Source organism: Mytilus trossulus, chromosome 3, assembly GCF_036588685.1.
Source record: "Mytilus trossulus isolate FHL-02 chromosome 3, PNRI_Mtr1.1.1.hap1, whole genome shotgun sequence".
In the NCBI taxonomy this organism is placed as follows: Eukaryota; Metazoa; Mollusca; class Bivalvia; order Mytilida; family Mytilidae; genus Mytilus; species Mytilus trossulus.
In genome coordinates this window covers 52,553,573-52,570,104 of record NC_086375.1, presented here as the reverse complement: position 1 = coordinate 52,570,104, position 16,532 = coordinate 52,553,573, and the positions used below count along the sequence as shown (strand labels likewise).

The window sequence follows — 16,532 nt, the reverse complement described above, 5'->3', positions numbered from 1 at the left end:
GGTGCAATACTAGTCCAATAATTATGACGTCTTGAAAGGCTAAGGCGTCAAAGAAAAATATATAATAGCCTTTCAAGACTTCATAATTATTTGGACTAGTGCAATACCATTTTTTTCAATTGTTTTCGCTTTTTATGTACGAAAAGCTTCTTTTTTTTTTTTAGCTAGGTCATTTGTTGCATCTCTGATTCTCAGGTTATTGTATCTCAACGTCATATATCATGTTTTCAATATTTTTCCAGTAGGTGATGATTTCTCATCTCTTTCTGTCATGGTGTTTTACTTTGGTTTAATTTGGTTTAATATGATAACCATCATGTTTGTTCTTTGTATATACTTTGTTCATCTCATTTATTTATTTTTTCAAGTTCTCCCATATGAGTGTACGGTTTCTTTCATTTTTTTTAATTGTTCCCTGTCTGCTTTCTTTTAAATACCTTGTGAGGTGACCGAAGTGGAAGTTATAATATCACTGAAAATTATGTTATTGTCTCCTAGAAGTGGCAATATTTCTACGAAGTATTTGCCATGCACAGTATAGATTAAGTGTGCGGTCATTTCTTGTTCGTTTGTCAACTACCTGTGTGATCTTGTAAAATGTGTAATAGGCGTTGATGAAGAGAAGGATCTGGTTTGCTAGGTATTACTGATGAATCTGACCAGTCAATATTGCCTAAATTGAAATCGCCACTAAACATGATATTTGCACTGAATATGATGCATATCCTATTTAGTGAGGTACTAACTGTATTCTAAAAATTCCTCTTCATCTGATGGTAAGCTCCAAGATAGGTGGTTATTTTTTTTTATTGATTCGCATGATCTGTGTCTAGTTCAAGCACATTTGATAAGTCAGTGTGTTAGTGATTGTGTTAGACATGTTAGAGTAGCACACCTCCATAGCCATATTTCCTGTTATTTAGTGTAGATTGTGTTTTGGATGGTGAAATATATTCATATGCTGGTATATCACTTGGAAACCAGGTTTCAGTACCATAGATTACATCCGGTTTCAATGAGTATATTATTTCATCAAGTCTTGTTACTCACGATTGAAAATTCATACTGAGTACTCGAAGTGGTTGGACTGTACTTTGTTTCTGTTTTGCCTTAATTTCAATTGTATTTGTGTATTGGTGATGATGTATGAGTAGGTGTCCCAATGTGTTCTTAGTAACGATAAAGTCTGCGAAGCTATTATATGTTTCAATAGTATATTGTTTTAAAAAATGTAATAGAAAAGATTGGCATCTGTGACACAAATGTTCTATCTATTATAGGTATAAATATTGCACGTAATTTGGACTCTGGTGGATAGTTGTTTCATTGGCAGTCATACTACATCTGGAAATTTTCATAAACACTCAATAATTATGTTCATCATCAAACAAATATTTAAAAATGACATGACAACGTTCCGTAAATTGGATGTTTTGGAAATTCATACAGTTATAACTCCACTTCAAATGATAAATGCACCAAACATAAATGTTTAGTACTGTAAATTCAGAAATTATTGCGAGGTTTTTATTATTGCGAATAATGCGACAGAGTCGTAAACGCAATAATTAAAACTCGCATTTTGCAATATTTTAACTGAATAAAGCATGACTTTTCCCAAAATCTTAAAAATTAAAATCGCATTTAAGTTGAAATTGACAAAATCGCAAAAATAAATGCACGCAATAATTTCTGAATTTACATTATTATTATTATTTTTTTTGCAACAGCGTATCGAATTTAAAGAAAATATATGTCCGTATTGTACTGAATTGATAAATTTTACTTATTTTTTTCATCGATTTCACTGTCTTGTATACAGAGATGTGCATCTATTTTAAGAATGTAATCAAATGTTTTTATTTTCATTTTAAGAAAAGTTCATAATGTCAGTAGCTGTTGAATTTAATGTCTGATTAAAATCTACCACACTGTACTGTCTGTAAAGCTGTTCCGTGTCCTATCGAACAACCAAAAAAGATAAAAACACTTCCACTGGAACTTAAGGTATAGAAATAGACAAAAAACACGTGCCAAAATATTTTTTATACTTAAAGGTCAAAAGTAAGCACATTTGCTGAATTCCAATCTATCAAACAGCATGTATTCATCATATGTTGTAAAAATATTTCTAGATGTACAGTGGATCAATTGAACACTGATGATGTCCAATGCTATTAGTATTCTAAAAGCTTATTCCTTAAAATCAATATTATATATAACTTCGGAATTATCAATTGAATATTTTTGAAATTCTTCGTTATACTGTCACCAGAAATAACATTCCCCGTTTCCATTCTCAATCTTATTACTTCATTTCAAAACATTATATATAATTTATAGTTAGATCCCCAAATATAGGTGACCTTAAGCCCCAGTCCCACTAGACCACGATCGCACCACGCTCACCGCGATCTAAAATAAATTTAGATCGTGGTGAGGTCGCGGTATGAGCGGCATGAACATGTTAATTTATGTTGCTCTCACGATGCTACTTCGTCCTAATTACGCTTCTACAACGATCCCGCTACGATTAAAGCACGTTCTCACCGCGCTTATTCTGCGACCTCACTACGCTTATAAAGATCTTTCTACGTTCTTCACGTTCTCACTACGACCATACCACGAGTAATCCGATTGCAACTCGATCTTACTGCGATTATAGCACGTTCTTACCACGATTATACTACGTTCATACCGCGATCTTACTACGTTCTCAGCAATACCGTCAATATCGTGTTTCATATCAATATAGTTCCATTCCTTCTATTTCTGATTAAAACGGAGATTTCTCGGAAACAATACAGTCATGCCACCAAAATCTACTAGAACACGTGGGCGTGGTTGTAGGGGTTGATGGAGAGGCAAAGGCAGAGGGAGCAAAGTATGAACATCATACTAAACTCCAAATAGTACACAAGAAACTAAAATCTAAAACAGTACTAACAAAAGACTAACAAAGACCAGAGGCTCCTGACTTAGGACAGGCGCAAACATATTGGGGTTAAACATGTTTGTGAGAACTCAACCCTCCTCCTATACCTCTAGCCAATGAAGAAAAGTAAACGCATAACAATACGCACATTAAAATTCAGTTCAAGAGAAGTCCGAGTTCGATGTCAGAAGATGTGACTAAAGAAAATAAACAAAATGACAATAATACATAAATAACAACAGACTACTAGCAGTTAACTGACATGCCAGCTCCAGACTTCAATTTAACTGATACTATACACATAAGAAGTATGATATCAAGAGATGTCGGAACGACCAATAAAACCTGAATTACAACATATTGCTGGTCCATAAAGCTCAAATGACGATATTTTAGTGAACGATAGAAGAGATGACACAGATGTGTCAATATATATAGGAAGATGTGGTATGAGTGCCAATGAAACAACTCTCCATCAACGTAAAAATCTATAAAAGTAAACCATTATAGGCCAAGGTACGGCCTTCAATACGGAGCCTTGGCTCACACCGAACAGCATGCTATAAAGGGTCCCCCAAAAAAAATACTAATGTTAAACCATTTAAACGGGAAAAACCAACGGTCTAATCTATATAAAAACGAGAAGCATGGTTGAGCCGTTAGAGCAAATGGATAAATACATTCAGACAAACAAAATCTAGGGAGTTTTTTTTTTTTATATATTTTATGTGAAAATGACAATAAAAATGATGGTCGTAGTTGGGTCCCGGTGAGAACGTGATGGTCATAGTAAGGTCGTGATAACGTCGCTGTGAGATCGTAGCGCAATATCTCCGAATAGAATCACGCTCTCGCTACGATTGTACAGCGACCTTTGCGATCTTACTACGATCTCAGTGCGCTTTCACTACACTTCTACTACGACCTCATTTCGTCACGACCGCACCACGATTGTTTTGAACATGTTCAAAGTTGGCCACGCTCTTCGCGATCTTGAAGACCTCACCACGACCGTGGTACGACCTTACTGCGACCTACACGATCATCAAAATTTGCATTTTTTTTCACAGATCGTAGTGCGATCGTGTCCTAGTGGGACTGGGGTATATACAGATTTGAAAAAAATATTAAAGATGCCAGTTTTCGTTTTTTATTGCCTGAATTTGTATCACAACTGTTTACTGGTGAGTCTTGTCTAACTGTTCTGTTGTACTTACTTATTAACCGGATCATTTATAACTTTCCTCAACCCCATACCATATTCACTTAAATGTTCCAATTATTTTTCTTTGGAGACTTTGTGGCATTTCTTTATGATTGCTATTTCTGTTAGTACAATTGACCATTCTTGATCAACATTTCGCTTTTGATATCTTTTATTTCATACTTTTGGAAAATGAAATCTGCATATTTTGAGTATTGACCTTTAACCTTTTACAAAATATACAAAATATATTTAAAAGCGTCTGTACATAAAAAAATAAATAATCAGAAACTAAAAATACATGTTTGCAGACCGTGAGTGTAAATCATTTCACTCACCATTTGAATGAAATAGATACAACTAACATTATTTTATAGAATCATTTTATATAGATCATATGCATGTACGCACTAAATTCCAATATTTCTCTTTCGATTGACTACTTCGTTTCTTATAATAAAATTATAGAGTCTACAATGGGAAAGTCGATATCCTTTTGAGATATTTTAGCACTTTTTGCATACATAATACGTATTTATTGTCTCTTTGAAAGTATGGCCATTAAGGGGCATGTTGTATAGGCAACGACGCTCGCACATGCCTTCAGGTATAATTTACATTTACATCTCTCAGATGAAAATTGCAATGTCTTTGATACTTTAACTGCACTACGAGTATATTGAAAAAAGTTACTATTTTTTTCTGTTGTGTCATTTATTTCCTCCATTGTCGTAGTTTCAATGGGTCAGATTTACATTTACACTGTATCTTCAGATAAACATGTGAAATGTATCAGTGACAGGCATACGTACGTGTTTATATGTATTTATTTGGTATGTTATAACTAATGAGTGTCATCTTCTCTTGTAGACCAACATCTAAATAAAGTAAACAAATACACATTTCCTATCCCCGAGCAACCAATGGGTACACATTTCAATCGAGTTCAGACAACTGATACGGTATCCATCAAAATTCTTTAAATTTTCGTACCTCAATAAAAATATTTTTTTAAAGGGCCATTAGGTATCAAATTCAAATTATGTAATGACTCAAATTCTGATTATTTGATTGCTATACATGTGACCCCCGAAGATTGCCGATGGTCACATCACCTGATATAAATATGAATATAGATATAAATGTAAAAAGATAGGGAACACGCGCTATCATAGTTTAGATATCGATAAAAAATAATAATAAGAAGATTGCCAATGTGAAAACAATCCATCAAAATTTAATTGAAGTGGATGTAAACAATTAGAGGCACCCGAACGGCCTCTAACGGATACCTGCCAGACAAATATATGTGTACCTTACAAGTATTTAATAAACATGATATAAATGACATATCCATTCGCAAACACAATGTTTCGGTACGTTTGCATATATAAATACCGTGACTTATACGATTATATATTTCGTGACAAAACATTATCATGTAAATTTATTACGTTCTTCAAAAAAAATCATGATAATATAGGCATATTTACATGATTTATACGAATTGCGTCCCCCGTTCGGTAATCAGTCAAAAGCGCAAGGGATGTGTACAGTACAGATGTCTCTGAGGCAACATAACACCGTTTGACCTCTCAAGGTAACATCCGATGTCAAAATGAATGATTTGCTTTCGTTGTAGGACTATAATTCATTATAAATTTCACACATTCAAAGACTGAATATTAAACACAAATAAGATTTTACAAATGGTTATAACATGTTATTAGTTTGAGTAGGATTTGAGACTGCAAAATTTTAAATGAGCTGATGCAGTTATTTGTCTTCATCTAAACAATAAATTCAATTTAACGTGTTTTATGTTGACTGTTTTGTTAGGAACAAGGTATCTAGAACTCAATGATTTGTTTTATGATTAACGTGTTTGTCATTTTGAACAATAAAATATGTTTAAATTACAGAAAATCTCAATGGATCTGTATTTATTTTCATAAAAGGCGCACCTACACGCTAACGGCACGTTAGTATCATTAAACTCGAACTCCTATTGGGACCAGATAAAAGTCATAGTAGGTGAAAATAAATCATACTGATGCACTGAGTACGGGGCGCCGAATGGGACTCTTGTGGTTTTGTACTCAAAATTCAATTTTGTACGGACAAAAGTGACTTTTGTTCAACAAAAATGAGTTCAGTTTAACAAAATTTGTATCATACAAAAATACATTTGAAATTTTGTCATACAAAATTATCTATCAGCGGACAAAAGTCACTTTTGTCATGACAAAATTCATTTTTGTTACAGAGACTTGACTTTTTTTACCTAATTTGAAAATTGAGCGACAAAAGTCAATTTTGTATTTAAATTAGTTTAGTTTGGTTTCTGTGAACTAATTTGCATACAAAATCGACTTTTGTTACACAAAATTGACTTTTGTTACACAAAATTGACTTTTGTTACACAAAAATTACTTTTGTTACACAAAATTGACTTTTGTTACACAAAATTGACTTTTGTGAGACAAAATTGACAAAATTGACTTTTGTCTCAACAAAATTGACAAAATTGAATTTTGTCTCAACAAAATTGACAAAATTGAATTTTGTCTCAACAAAATTGACAAAAATGAATTTTGTCTCAACAAAATTGACAAAATTGAATTTTGTCTCAACAAAATTAACAAAATTGAATTTTGTCTCAACAAAATTGATTTTTGTCTCACGAAAGTCAAATTTGTCTCACGAAAGTCAATTTTGTCTCATAAAAGTCAATTTTGTTGTTACAAAATTGAATTTTGTCATCACAAAAATGAATTTTGTCGTCACAAAATTGACTTTTGTCTCAACAAAATTGACAAAATTGACTTTTGTCTCAACAAAATTGACAAAATTGACTTTTGTCTCAACAAAATTAACAAAATTGACTTTTGTCTCAACAAAATTTACAAAATTGACTTTTGTCTCAACAAAATTAACAAAATTGACTTTTGTCTCAACAAAAATGACAAAATTGAATTTTGTCTCAACAAAAATGACAAAATTGAATTTTGTCTCACAAAAGTCAATTTTGTCTCACAAAAGTCAATTTTGTCTCACAAAAGTCAATTTTGTCTCACAAAAGTTAATTTTGTTTCACAAAAGTCAATTTTGTCTCACAAAATTGAATCTCACCGTACACAATTGACTTTTGTGATTTAATTTCCATATCAGGTAACAAAAGTCAATTTTGTATGCAAATATGTTTATATTTGCATACCTTTAAGACAGAATTGACTTTTGTCATGACAAATATGAATTTTGTCTGCAAAAATGAATTTTGTCATGACAAAAATGAATTTTGTCTACACAAATGAATTTTGTCATCACAAAATTGAAGTTCTCACAAAACAAGTCTGTAGCACATAGTTTTGTAAGACAAAAGTGATTTTGTTATGACAGAATTGAATTTTGTACAAAACCACAAGAGTCCCATTCGGCGCCCCGTACTGAGCATTTATGACAACGTGATCTACGTGATCATGGCAGTACTTAAACACTTGGTACTTATTTGATCATATCCTGGACGACTACAAACGAATTTAAATGATAAACGAATTGAAGATTTGCTATAAGAATGATTACAGAATCTTTCGAACCATGAAATCAAATATCCAATAAAATTTTCCTCAATCCACGAGAATTGGTTCCCATGAAACTAAATGAGCCCAGTACTCCGCGACAAGATCAAGTCAATTTTTTCACTGTACAATACAAAAAATGTTAAGCTACCAAGACACACAAGACAATATTTACAAAATGCACAGTTCAAAATAAAAATATATATTCAGCTATTTTGGAGAATGTTTTACTTTGGAAATGTCAAAATAACAAGTACAATTCTTAATGAAATAGTTATAAAAAAAAACAGTTATAGATTCAGGATTCAATATTTTATATAGTCTCACCACATACAAACATAAAATAAGATTCACATACATAGATATAAAACATTAAAACATTTGCATTTCATGTACCAATCTTAAAAAGATTTATGAGAGACTTATAAGATATACTATATATATACATATATAAAAATATTTATACACATTTATAATTAAAATTCTGACACAACATACATTTTTACTAAAGGATATTAAAATTTGTGTTTCTTTAAAAACTAGTGGAATAAAATGCTATTTCTTCTTAATAAAATATTGTTGCAGGTTTTGGCAACTATAGCAGCAACATTGTCATTACTAAATAAAAATGTAAATTTTTCATTATCTGATAAAAGGTTAAAATGTTCATTAAAATGTAAAGCTTCATGTATCATGATTTGTTTTAGATCCACATACAATGGGCATCTTAAAATGACATGCATTTCATTTTCAACAATAGAGCTCAAGTTAAAACATGTCCTCTCGTGGACTTTTTTTTTCTTCATATCTTCCAGTTTTTAGTTTTAGTGGAGCTACCCCACATATAAATTAAGCGAATGAACTTCTGTTTTTTAATGACATAATATTTTGCAAATAATTTTCAGTACAATAGTTATTTTTAAACAATTTGTTTGTAAGTTCTTAATTTACTTCCCTCTGCATATGCAGCAACTCTTGTACACCAGTTTGATTTAAAATTATCAAATACATCCTCCTCAATTTGTTTAAATACAATTTTTGTTCAATACATTTGATTCAAAATTACAATATTGCTCATAACTATACAATTTTAACATTTCTATAACTCTAAAACTCCAGTTTTTAATTCTAGTATTACACTTTCGTATAGACCGCTTAAAAATTTAAAAATTTATCCTGTGTGGGTCCATTATGGAACACCTAGCCCAATGTCTCAAGACACTTGACCATTGTTTAACGCATGGAGGTTTCCAGCCCATATCACCAGGCCATGGCATCATTTGGTGTGTATTTGCCAACACCCATGAAAAATCTCATGGCCCTGTTTTGGACTGCATTCATGCAGGAAAAGTGTTTTGTTCCCCAAATACCTGCGCCATACTTAATAACTGACCATACCATTGTATAATACAGTTATGAAAAAAAAATGTGCTGGAAACCACCATGCGTTTTACTCTTTACAATTAATAATCCTAATGCTCTACTGCCTGACTTCGCTACTGCATTAGCCATTAACTGATAATCTAAATATTCAGTAAGTAATAAGCATAAATACTGATAACTTTTTACACATTCTATACCATTACCACCAATAGAAAAAATACATTTAGTTTGCAAAACAGCTGGATTTCTAAAATGCATGATCTTAGATTTATTTATATTAACTGTCAGCTCATTATTGAGACACCATGTATTAAGCACATTCAACATTTTTTGTAAATCTTCTTCATTCTCTGCCATTAGAATAACATCATCAGCATATAACAATATGGCTAATTTTTCTTCATCTATGGTAATACCAATATTCAAAGCATTAATATCATCAACCAAATTATTTATATATATATTAAACATTATAGATGATAAAACACAACCTTGTTTCAATCCAGAATCAACATTAAACAAGTCAGTCATATTACCCTTAATACGTACACTACATTCTACATTAGAGTATAAAGCTTTTAAAGAATACAGAAACTTTGAACTTATACCTAGATTTTCTAGTTTATTAAACAAAAAAACTCTATTAATTGAATCATATGCTTTCTTAAAGTCTATAAAAGCTATATATGCTAATAATTTACACTTTTTCCTGGTTTCTATTATTGATGTTATACTGCTTATATGATCAATTGTAATTTTGCCTTTCATAAAACCGTTTTGCTCGTAATATATACATAAATATGGCAGATTGTGTTTATTAGGACTTCGAGTTAGTATGGCTGTTATGTACATAGTGATAATAAATAAAACATAATCATATTGAAATTACAAAATACGAAGTGTTCCGCAGATGCAAATATTTATATAGATACAAGATAAGCCTTAATTATCTTGTAAATAAGGTTAGAACTTATTAAAAAAAACTTGAAAATTCTAAACTATGTAACTGAATTATATATATAACAAATGTCGAGGAAATTGTTTCAAAGCTCATTATATCTAAAGAAAGAATAGATTCTGTATTCTTTCTTTGGAGAAAATGAGTTTAAATTTAATCTGTTCAAACAATTTCCTCAACTCATTTGAAATGTGACTTTTGTCTTTATTATCTTATAACCAAATCAATGAAAGCAATAGATACATTTGGTAGTGATCGTCTTCTTGGTGTCAGCTGGGAAAACATTTCATATTAAACATTTAAAGTTCAATACGTTTAACAGCAACGTTGAGATTTATAATCCGCAGCAGAAATGATAGTATTGCCGGCTTAATTACTCTTTATGGTGACAATTCTCACAACGATGTTAATTCTTCTAAGATCTTAATTTAATTGCTGTGTACGATGCATTCGAGAAAGATAAAATTATATTACTTCTGTTCAAACTGTTTTTGTGAAAAACGTTGCGCAAATTTAAAATTCAATTTGTCATAGAATAAGCGATATGATAAAACGAAAAATCAGTAGAATGCAAAAGATAACGTAAACATCATAATAAATTCTCAATTCAAATGAAAGAAATCAGACCAACTTCTATTTAATCTCCACAAAATATTGGAGAAATACACAGTCTAAACTATGGAAGGACTGACCTTGAAGTCGAAGGAAAAGAGTTCCTTGTAATTATAATGTTATTGAAATTATTGAACCAATTCATGCAAATATATATAACAACCTTGATAAATGATGACTTTAAATTTGCACTTCTGTTCTCGTACTATTAACAACAAAATTGTTATTTTTGTAAAGCATCATATTTCTGTTCTGCATTATGTACACTATACAACAAAAATATTTTCATTTACCTGTGTACATTGTTCTATTTTGCGGCATTTCGTTCAAGGTTATGGCTGTCTTTATGAAATTGTTTAAAATATCACTAATCTTTTTATTGAATTTGTAATTTCATTTTGTTATCCATCAACTTTATTCGTTCAGTATATTTATATTCACTTGTTTGCATTGGTATGTCTTTTCATAGAGTTAAGCCATTAATTTCAATTGATATTTTATAGTACATGTGTCTTTCTATATGTTGTGATGTTACGTACACTATTGTTACAGGTAAGGGTGAAGGTTGGTACCTATCCAAAGTTGTAAACCTGCTCTATTTGTTTGCACCTGTCCTAATTCAGGAAATTGATGTTCAGTGTTTCTCGAATTATACATAGATAAGCCAGTTGGTTTTCCCGTTTGAATTGTTAAACTAATCTTTTTAGGGGCCTTTTATAGCTTGTTGTTCGGTGTGAGCCATTGCCCCGTGTTGAAGACTGTATTGTGGCGTATAACGGGTTACTTTTAAATACATAAACACACATACTTTAAACTGACCGGTATGTACTTTTTTGAACATTTATATCAATCTAAAATGCATATTAAATAAAAGCAACAAACAATATTTCATATGAGTTTGTTGCTCAAGTTTTGAGGATCGTGACAATGATAACACGTGATTGATAAACAATCACCATAGAGCATGTTGAGCAGTTGCAAAATTAGCGTAGTCACCATTGTAAAAAAATAAATCATGCGTTTCCATATGTAAATTTTACTTTTACTTAAAACTTGTGAAAATATTTTATGTGTTAAATTTGTTCTTTGAAGAATTAATTATTACAATCCATCCCGATGAAGTTGCGAATACAAGATGACTATCCTTTTTTGTATATAGAGGATATGATCTTTTCGATATCACCCGTAACAACACGAGACACCAATACATATGTAAGTTGAGGGTTGAAACAGTTTGTGATATTGAAAAAAGTCATTTTGGGGCCCTTTAAAGCTTTTGATTCGGTGTTAGCATGCAAGATGTGGTATGATTGCCAATGAGACATCTCTTAATGTTTTTCTCGTGACATGAAATTATACAGATTTTTTGATAAAGTGAAATAAAGATTTCGATATTCTAATGCAGTTTAACTTGTTTTATTTGCACACACCAAAAAATCAAGTGATCAATTAAGCCAAACCATGACAAAGATGTTTGATAATGATAGAATTAAGGAACATTTCCCTTTAATGTGTGGTAAAGTCAATAAGGTTTTGTATCAAGATATACCAAATACATGCATTAGTTTTAAAACCTTGGAAAACATTTGTATTAATCTAATGGAAATCTAAGACGCATTGTTATTCCTGCAATCTAGCACTCTCAACATTTAGCAAAATATTTTTTTTACAATTTGTTATATCAACAATATAAAAAATGCAATGTCTGAAATGTCTTTAAATTACATTACATTTATATCTAATTTAGAGTTACAATGCAAATTTGTTTGAATCCGAACTGCAGTGGAAGACATATCTGTTACTAATTAAATCAGAACATGTTCGTTGCTCTATGTAATCAGAACAAACAAGGGTAGATATTATTCAATTGAAAATTTAGTTTGAATAATTAAATTACTTGTAGAAAGTCTCTGTATTTTTATTGAATTATAAAATCTTATCTCTATCAGCACAGTAAGCAGGAGATGTAGACAGATAGTATTAAAGCAACGACAAACAGAAAACCTAATTTATTTTAACATGTAGGTGCGTTGTAGCATAATCAAATAAAGACAAATCATTCTTCTTTCCTGAAATGCAACATGACAGCATTAATGTCTGATTTACTTTATCTGTGTATCTTCTTTGTATCATTCAGAAATATATTTATTGTTGAAATGGCGAAATTAATTTCATACTGCATATAACAATTAATTATAACTATTTAATACCATTTGAGAACAATTATGATATACACAATAAAAGAATGGAAGTAACATATAATTGGAGTCTTTATTTTTTTAGAAAATGAACTACGGTCATTTGTAAATTCATAATTCTCACGAAAATGTAATCCATAATAACACAAGTACCTCTGATAAAATAAATAACACACAAACATATTGTTTCTGTTTTTTAATTTATTATAATTAAGAGTTTAATATTTAGTATAGACACTGGAAGATGTATATCGTTGAATACCTGCTTTTACCTTTAGCTACATTTGTATATGTATGTTCTTTTTTTCTGTCGTTTCGTTTGATAACGTTCCCATTGACATATATATGTATCCTATTTATTCTTTTATGCATGAAAAATAAGTTGTAATATGATTGCAAATGAGACAACTCTTCATAAGAGACCAACTGACACAGAAAATAACAACTAAAGATCACCTTAGACATGTATTGTCGAAATGCGCATCTGGTGCAAGAAAATTGGTACCGTTAATTTTATTACTACCACTGGGTCGATGGCTCTGCTGGTGGGCTATAACCCCCGAGGGTATTACCAGCCCAGTAGCTGGCATGAAAATACGGATTTTTTGTGTTTTTAAAATTTGCTGTAACAAAATATTAGAAATTATTATTAATTAAGGAATGTATCTCCCTCATGCAAAGCTCTGATTCCTTTCACGGATTTGGCTATACTGTTTTGACCTTTTGGATTTTAGCTCTTCATCTTTTATATAAGCTTTGGATTTCAAATATTTTGGTCACGAGCATCACCGAAGAGACATGTATTGTCGAAATGCGCATCTGGTGCAAGAAAATTGGTACCGTTAATTTTATTAGACCTTCAAAAAAGAACAGACCTCATATCGTATAGTCAGCTATAAAACGTTTAAATTGTGTTTGTATTTGATATTCTCTATTAGATTTATTAACATTTTAAGAGTTTAAAGTTTGGCATATTGTTCGGACACTAATACAGTGTTGTAGTTCGTATGTAATATGTAATTTGATTTGTGTCACTTTTATTATTTTTATATGTGTTATACAAGCTATAAATAATATCAAAATACATTTGAGCTAATGACCATACACTGAAAATAAAATTTTCTGTATGTTAGATAATTGTTGTACAAGAACAGCAGCAGAAATATTTGACGTGTCAATTCGAGCTAATAAATCACTTACTTTTTCGCTTACACTACTAGGAAATAATTTAGGGTGCAATAATCGGCTTAGAAATAGCTTATTCATCATTTTCAAGTTATTTTTTGCATTCGATCCAATGCACAATCCCATATAGCAAGGAAGATCAAATTCACATGTGGTACTTCTGGCTTTGGTTTCATTGCCGTATTCGGTGTCTTGAGTATCATAATAAATGTCACAGGAAGGTTCTAGATTATCAACATCATCTAAATCGATCATCTTGATTGAACTGTTTACTAGAAGAAAATGGGTTTCTTTGAAGTCTCTAACTCTTAAAGATCCCAAAGGGGAATTGTCCAAATAAGATAAAAAGTCCGCAAGATCGATTGCGTGCTGAAGTCTACTATCGAAAGTGTTAAACTGTAAATTAGCTACGTTTAATCGCTTTCCATATTCATACACTGCGGTGACGCCGTGTTCAGATAGGTCGGTACTATCAGTTTCTTCGCTCCTAACACAATATCCTAACAGTTTTATGAATCCCGGGTGATCCATTTGTTCTAGCAATAGAATTTCCTTCATTAACTTCATGTTGGGAAACATGAAGCATTCGTGTCTTTTGACTATATCTTCATCTGACAACTTTTGAAAACAGTTTCTAACGTCCTTTTGATGTCTGGTTACCATTTTTACCGCAATCTCTTGGCCGTGGTAATGACCTAAAAAGGCTTGTTTTGATACTCCGTGTCCGATCTTTTGTTTTAACGAAATCTTATTTATATTTGTACAGTTGAAAAGATATTTTGGTTTCACTATATTTGTTTCGATAAATGTGCGGTCAGATTTAGGTTTTTGCGCTTTTATTTTTCTTGGATGCACTATTTTATCCAATTCGTTCATGAAATTATTTTTATCTGTGAATACTGTATTTCGGTCCAATAAATTTTTGATGAGGGAAAGTAAATAGACTTTCTCCTGTTCCAGTTCGTCATATTTTTTAACCAATGATTGTAAGTACCGAGACACGTTTGTATCAGGTTTGGTATTTTTCAGTACGGCTGTCGAATATACGGTTTTACTTGTTGATATGTCTGTATCTTCGCAGAAGTTATCAATAACACGGAACATAATGGACAGGTATACTATCATAGGCACAAATATTAGAGACAGCTTCATGTAACGTCTATCCATCTTCGTTACACTCTGTTCTCACTTTGGAATTTATTTAAGTGATGGAGATATCCTTATATCAATGGTAAATAAATCCTTTTATGTTTTAAATCAAATTTATAACCATTCTATTTCTGTAACGATTTGAGCAAATCATCAGCATTATCATGCTTTCAAATTAGAAAAAAATGCAACACTGTTTTGTTTGTTAAAAAAATCCCAGTCAGCTAAGAGCTAATGGCGATTAAATTTGATTCCAATATTCCAAATAAGTTATTATAAAAATCTACTATACACATTTGTCTATTTCCTTTCAAAGGCGTTTAAAGCACTATACTTTCGTCCAGAGTCTTTCGATAATGCGTCCGTAGACGATTCATTAAAAAAGATAATATGGCCGAATGAAGTACATGGCACATAATGTTCAATTACCCCAAAGTAAACGCCAATTTCTTATAATTATTTAGACTTTCTATAGCTCCGTCATTAATGATTGAGAACTGTTGTCTGAACAAATTAGTTTTTATCTTCTTTTGTCACTAAGATAGTTGATGATTTGTTTTAGACCATATTGATGGCAATACCAATTCAATAATGCCAAGATGAATATTCCTGAAAGAAGAGGAAAATCACATTTATCTGTGGAACATTGGTAAAGATGTTATTTCTTCGTCACCTGTTGTTTATAATAATGAAGTTATTGTAATCCCAAATAGAAGAAGACATGCGGCACTCTAGTTTTATTATAAATTTTCCCCGTATTATCAATCGATCTCGAACTTCTCTTATTACGACTTGACTTTGTTAATCAATTTCCAGTATGTCCGGAAAGCAAATTGTCTCCCAGATGTGGGAATGATAGAACTTAATAAAGAGGAAAATATGCCCATTTCTTTTCCTAAAACTATGTAAAACAATTATACTATACATTAATGGATCTAATGTTCGGTATTCTCGGAGTCTATTATTTTCCAACACTTTATGCCATAAATTTCAATTTACATCCAATTGTATCGTATTATCTTTATGTCTGTTGATGAATATCTTCGATTTTCTTTCCTGGAAATAAAAGGTGTTGATTAGGACTGACAGTCACGGTGCTTTGACACTTTTTGTCTTGTTTCTAAGCTATTAGACACAATTTAGAACAACTGCTATCCATGACATGATGATACAGCTGATAATTTCGTGGGAGATGTTGTCCTTAATTGTGGATTTGTCATTGTATAGTAATAAAGTACTAAATTGTTAAAGTGTAAGACAATATTCATATTTTGCGTATAATAGCTAACGGTTTTTAAATGTTTTATTTTGATCGATATAATATTTGATT

The 16,532-nt window shown here is 31.2% G+C and overlaps 1 protein-coding gene across 1 annotated transcript; it reads right to left on the bottom strand.

The window, feature by feature from the left end:
- Window positions 1-13,557: 13,557 nt before the first annotated feature.
- LOC134709533 (extracellular tyrosine-protein kinase PKDCC-like) lies at window positions 13,558-16,142 on the bottom strand. The gene has a single exon (XM_063569693.1). The coding sequence runs from the start codon at window positions 15,218-15,220 to the stop codon at window positions 13,961-13,963; it is 1,260 nt and encodes a 419-aa protein (XP_063425763.1). The 5' UTR covers window positions 15,221-16,142; the 3' UTR covers window positions 13,558-13,960.
- Window positions 16,143-16,532: the final 390 nt, after the last annotated feature.

Coding starts and splice junctions, on each gene's coding strand:
- LOC134709533 (XM_063569693.1), bottom strand. CDS start 15,220: ATGGATAGACGTTACATGAAGCTGTCTCTAATATTTGTGCCTATGATA.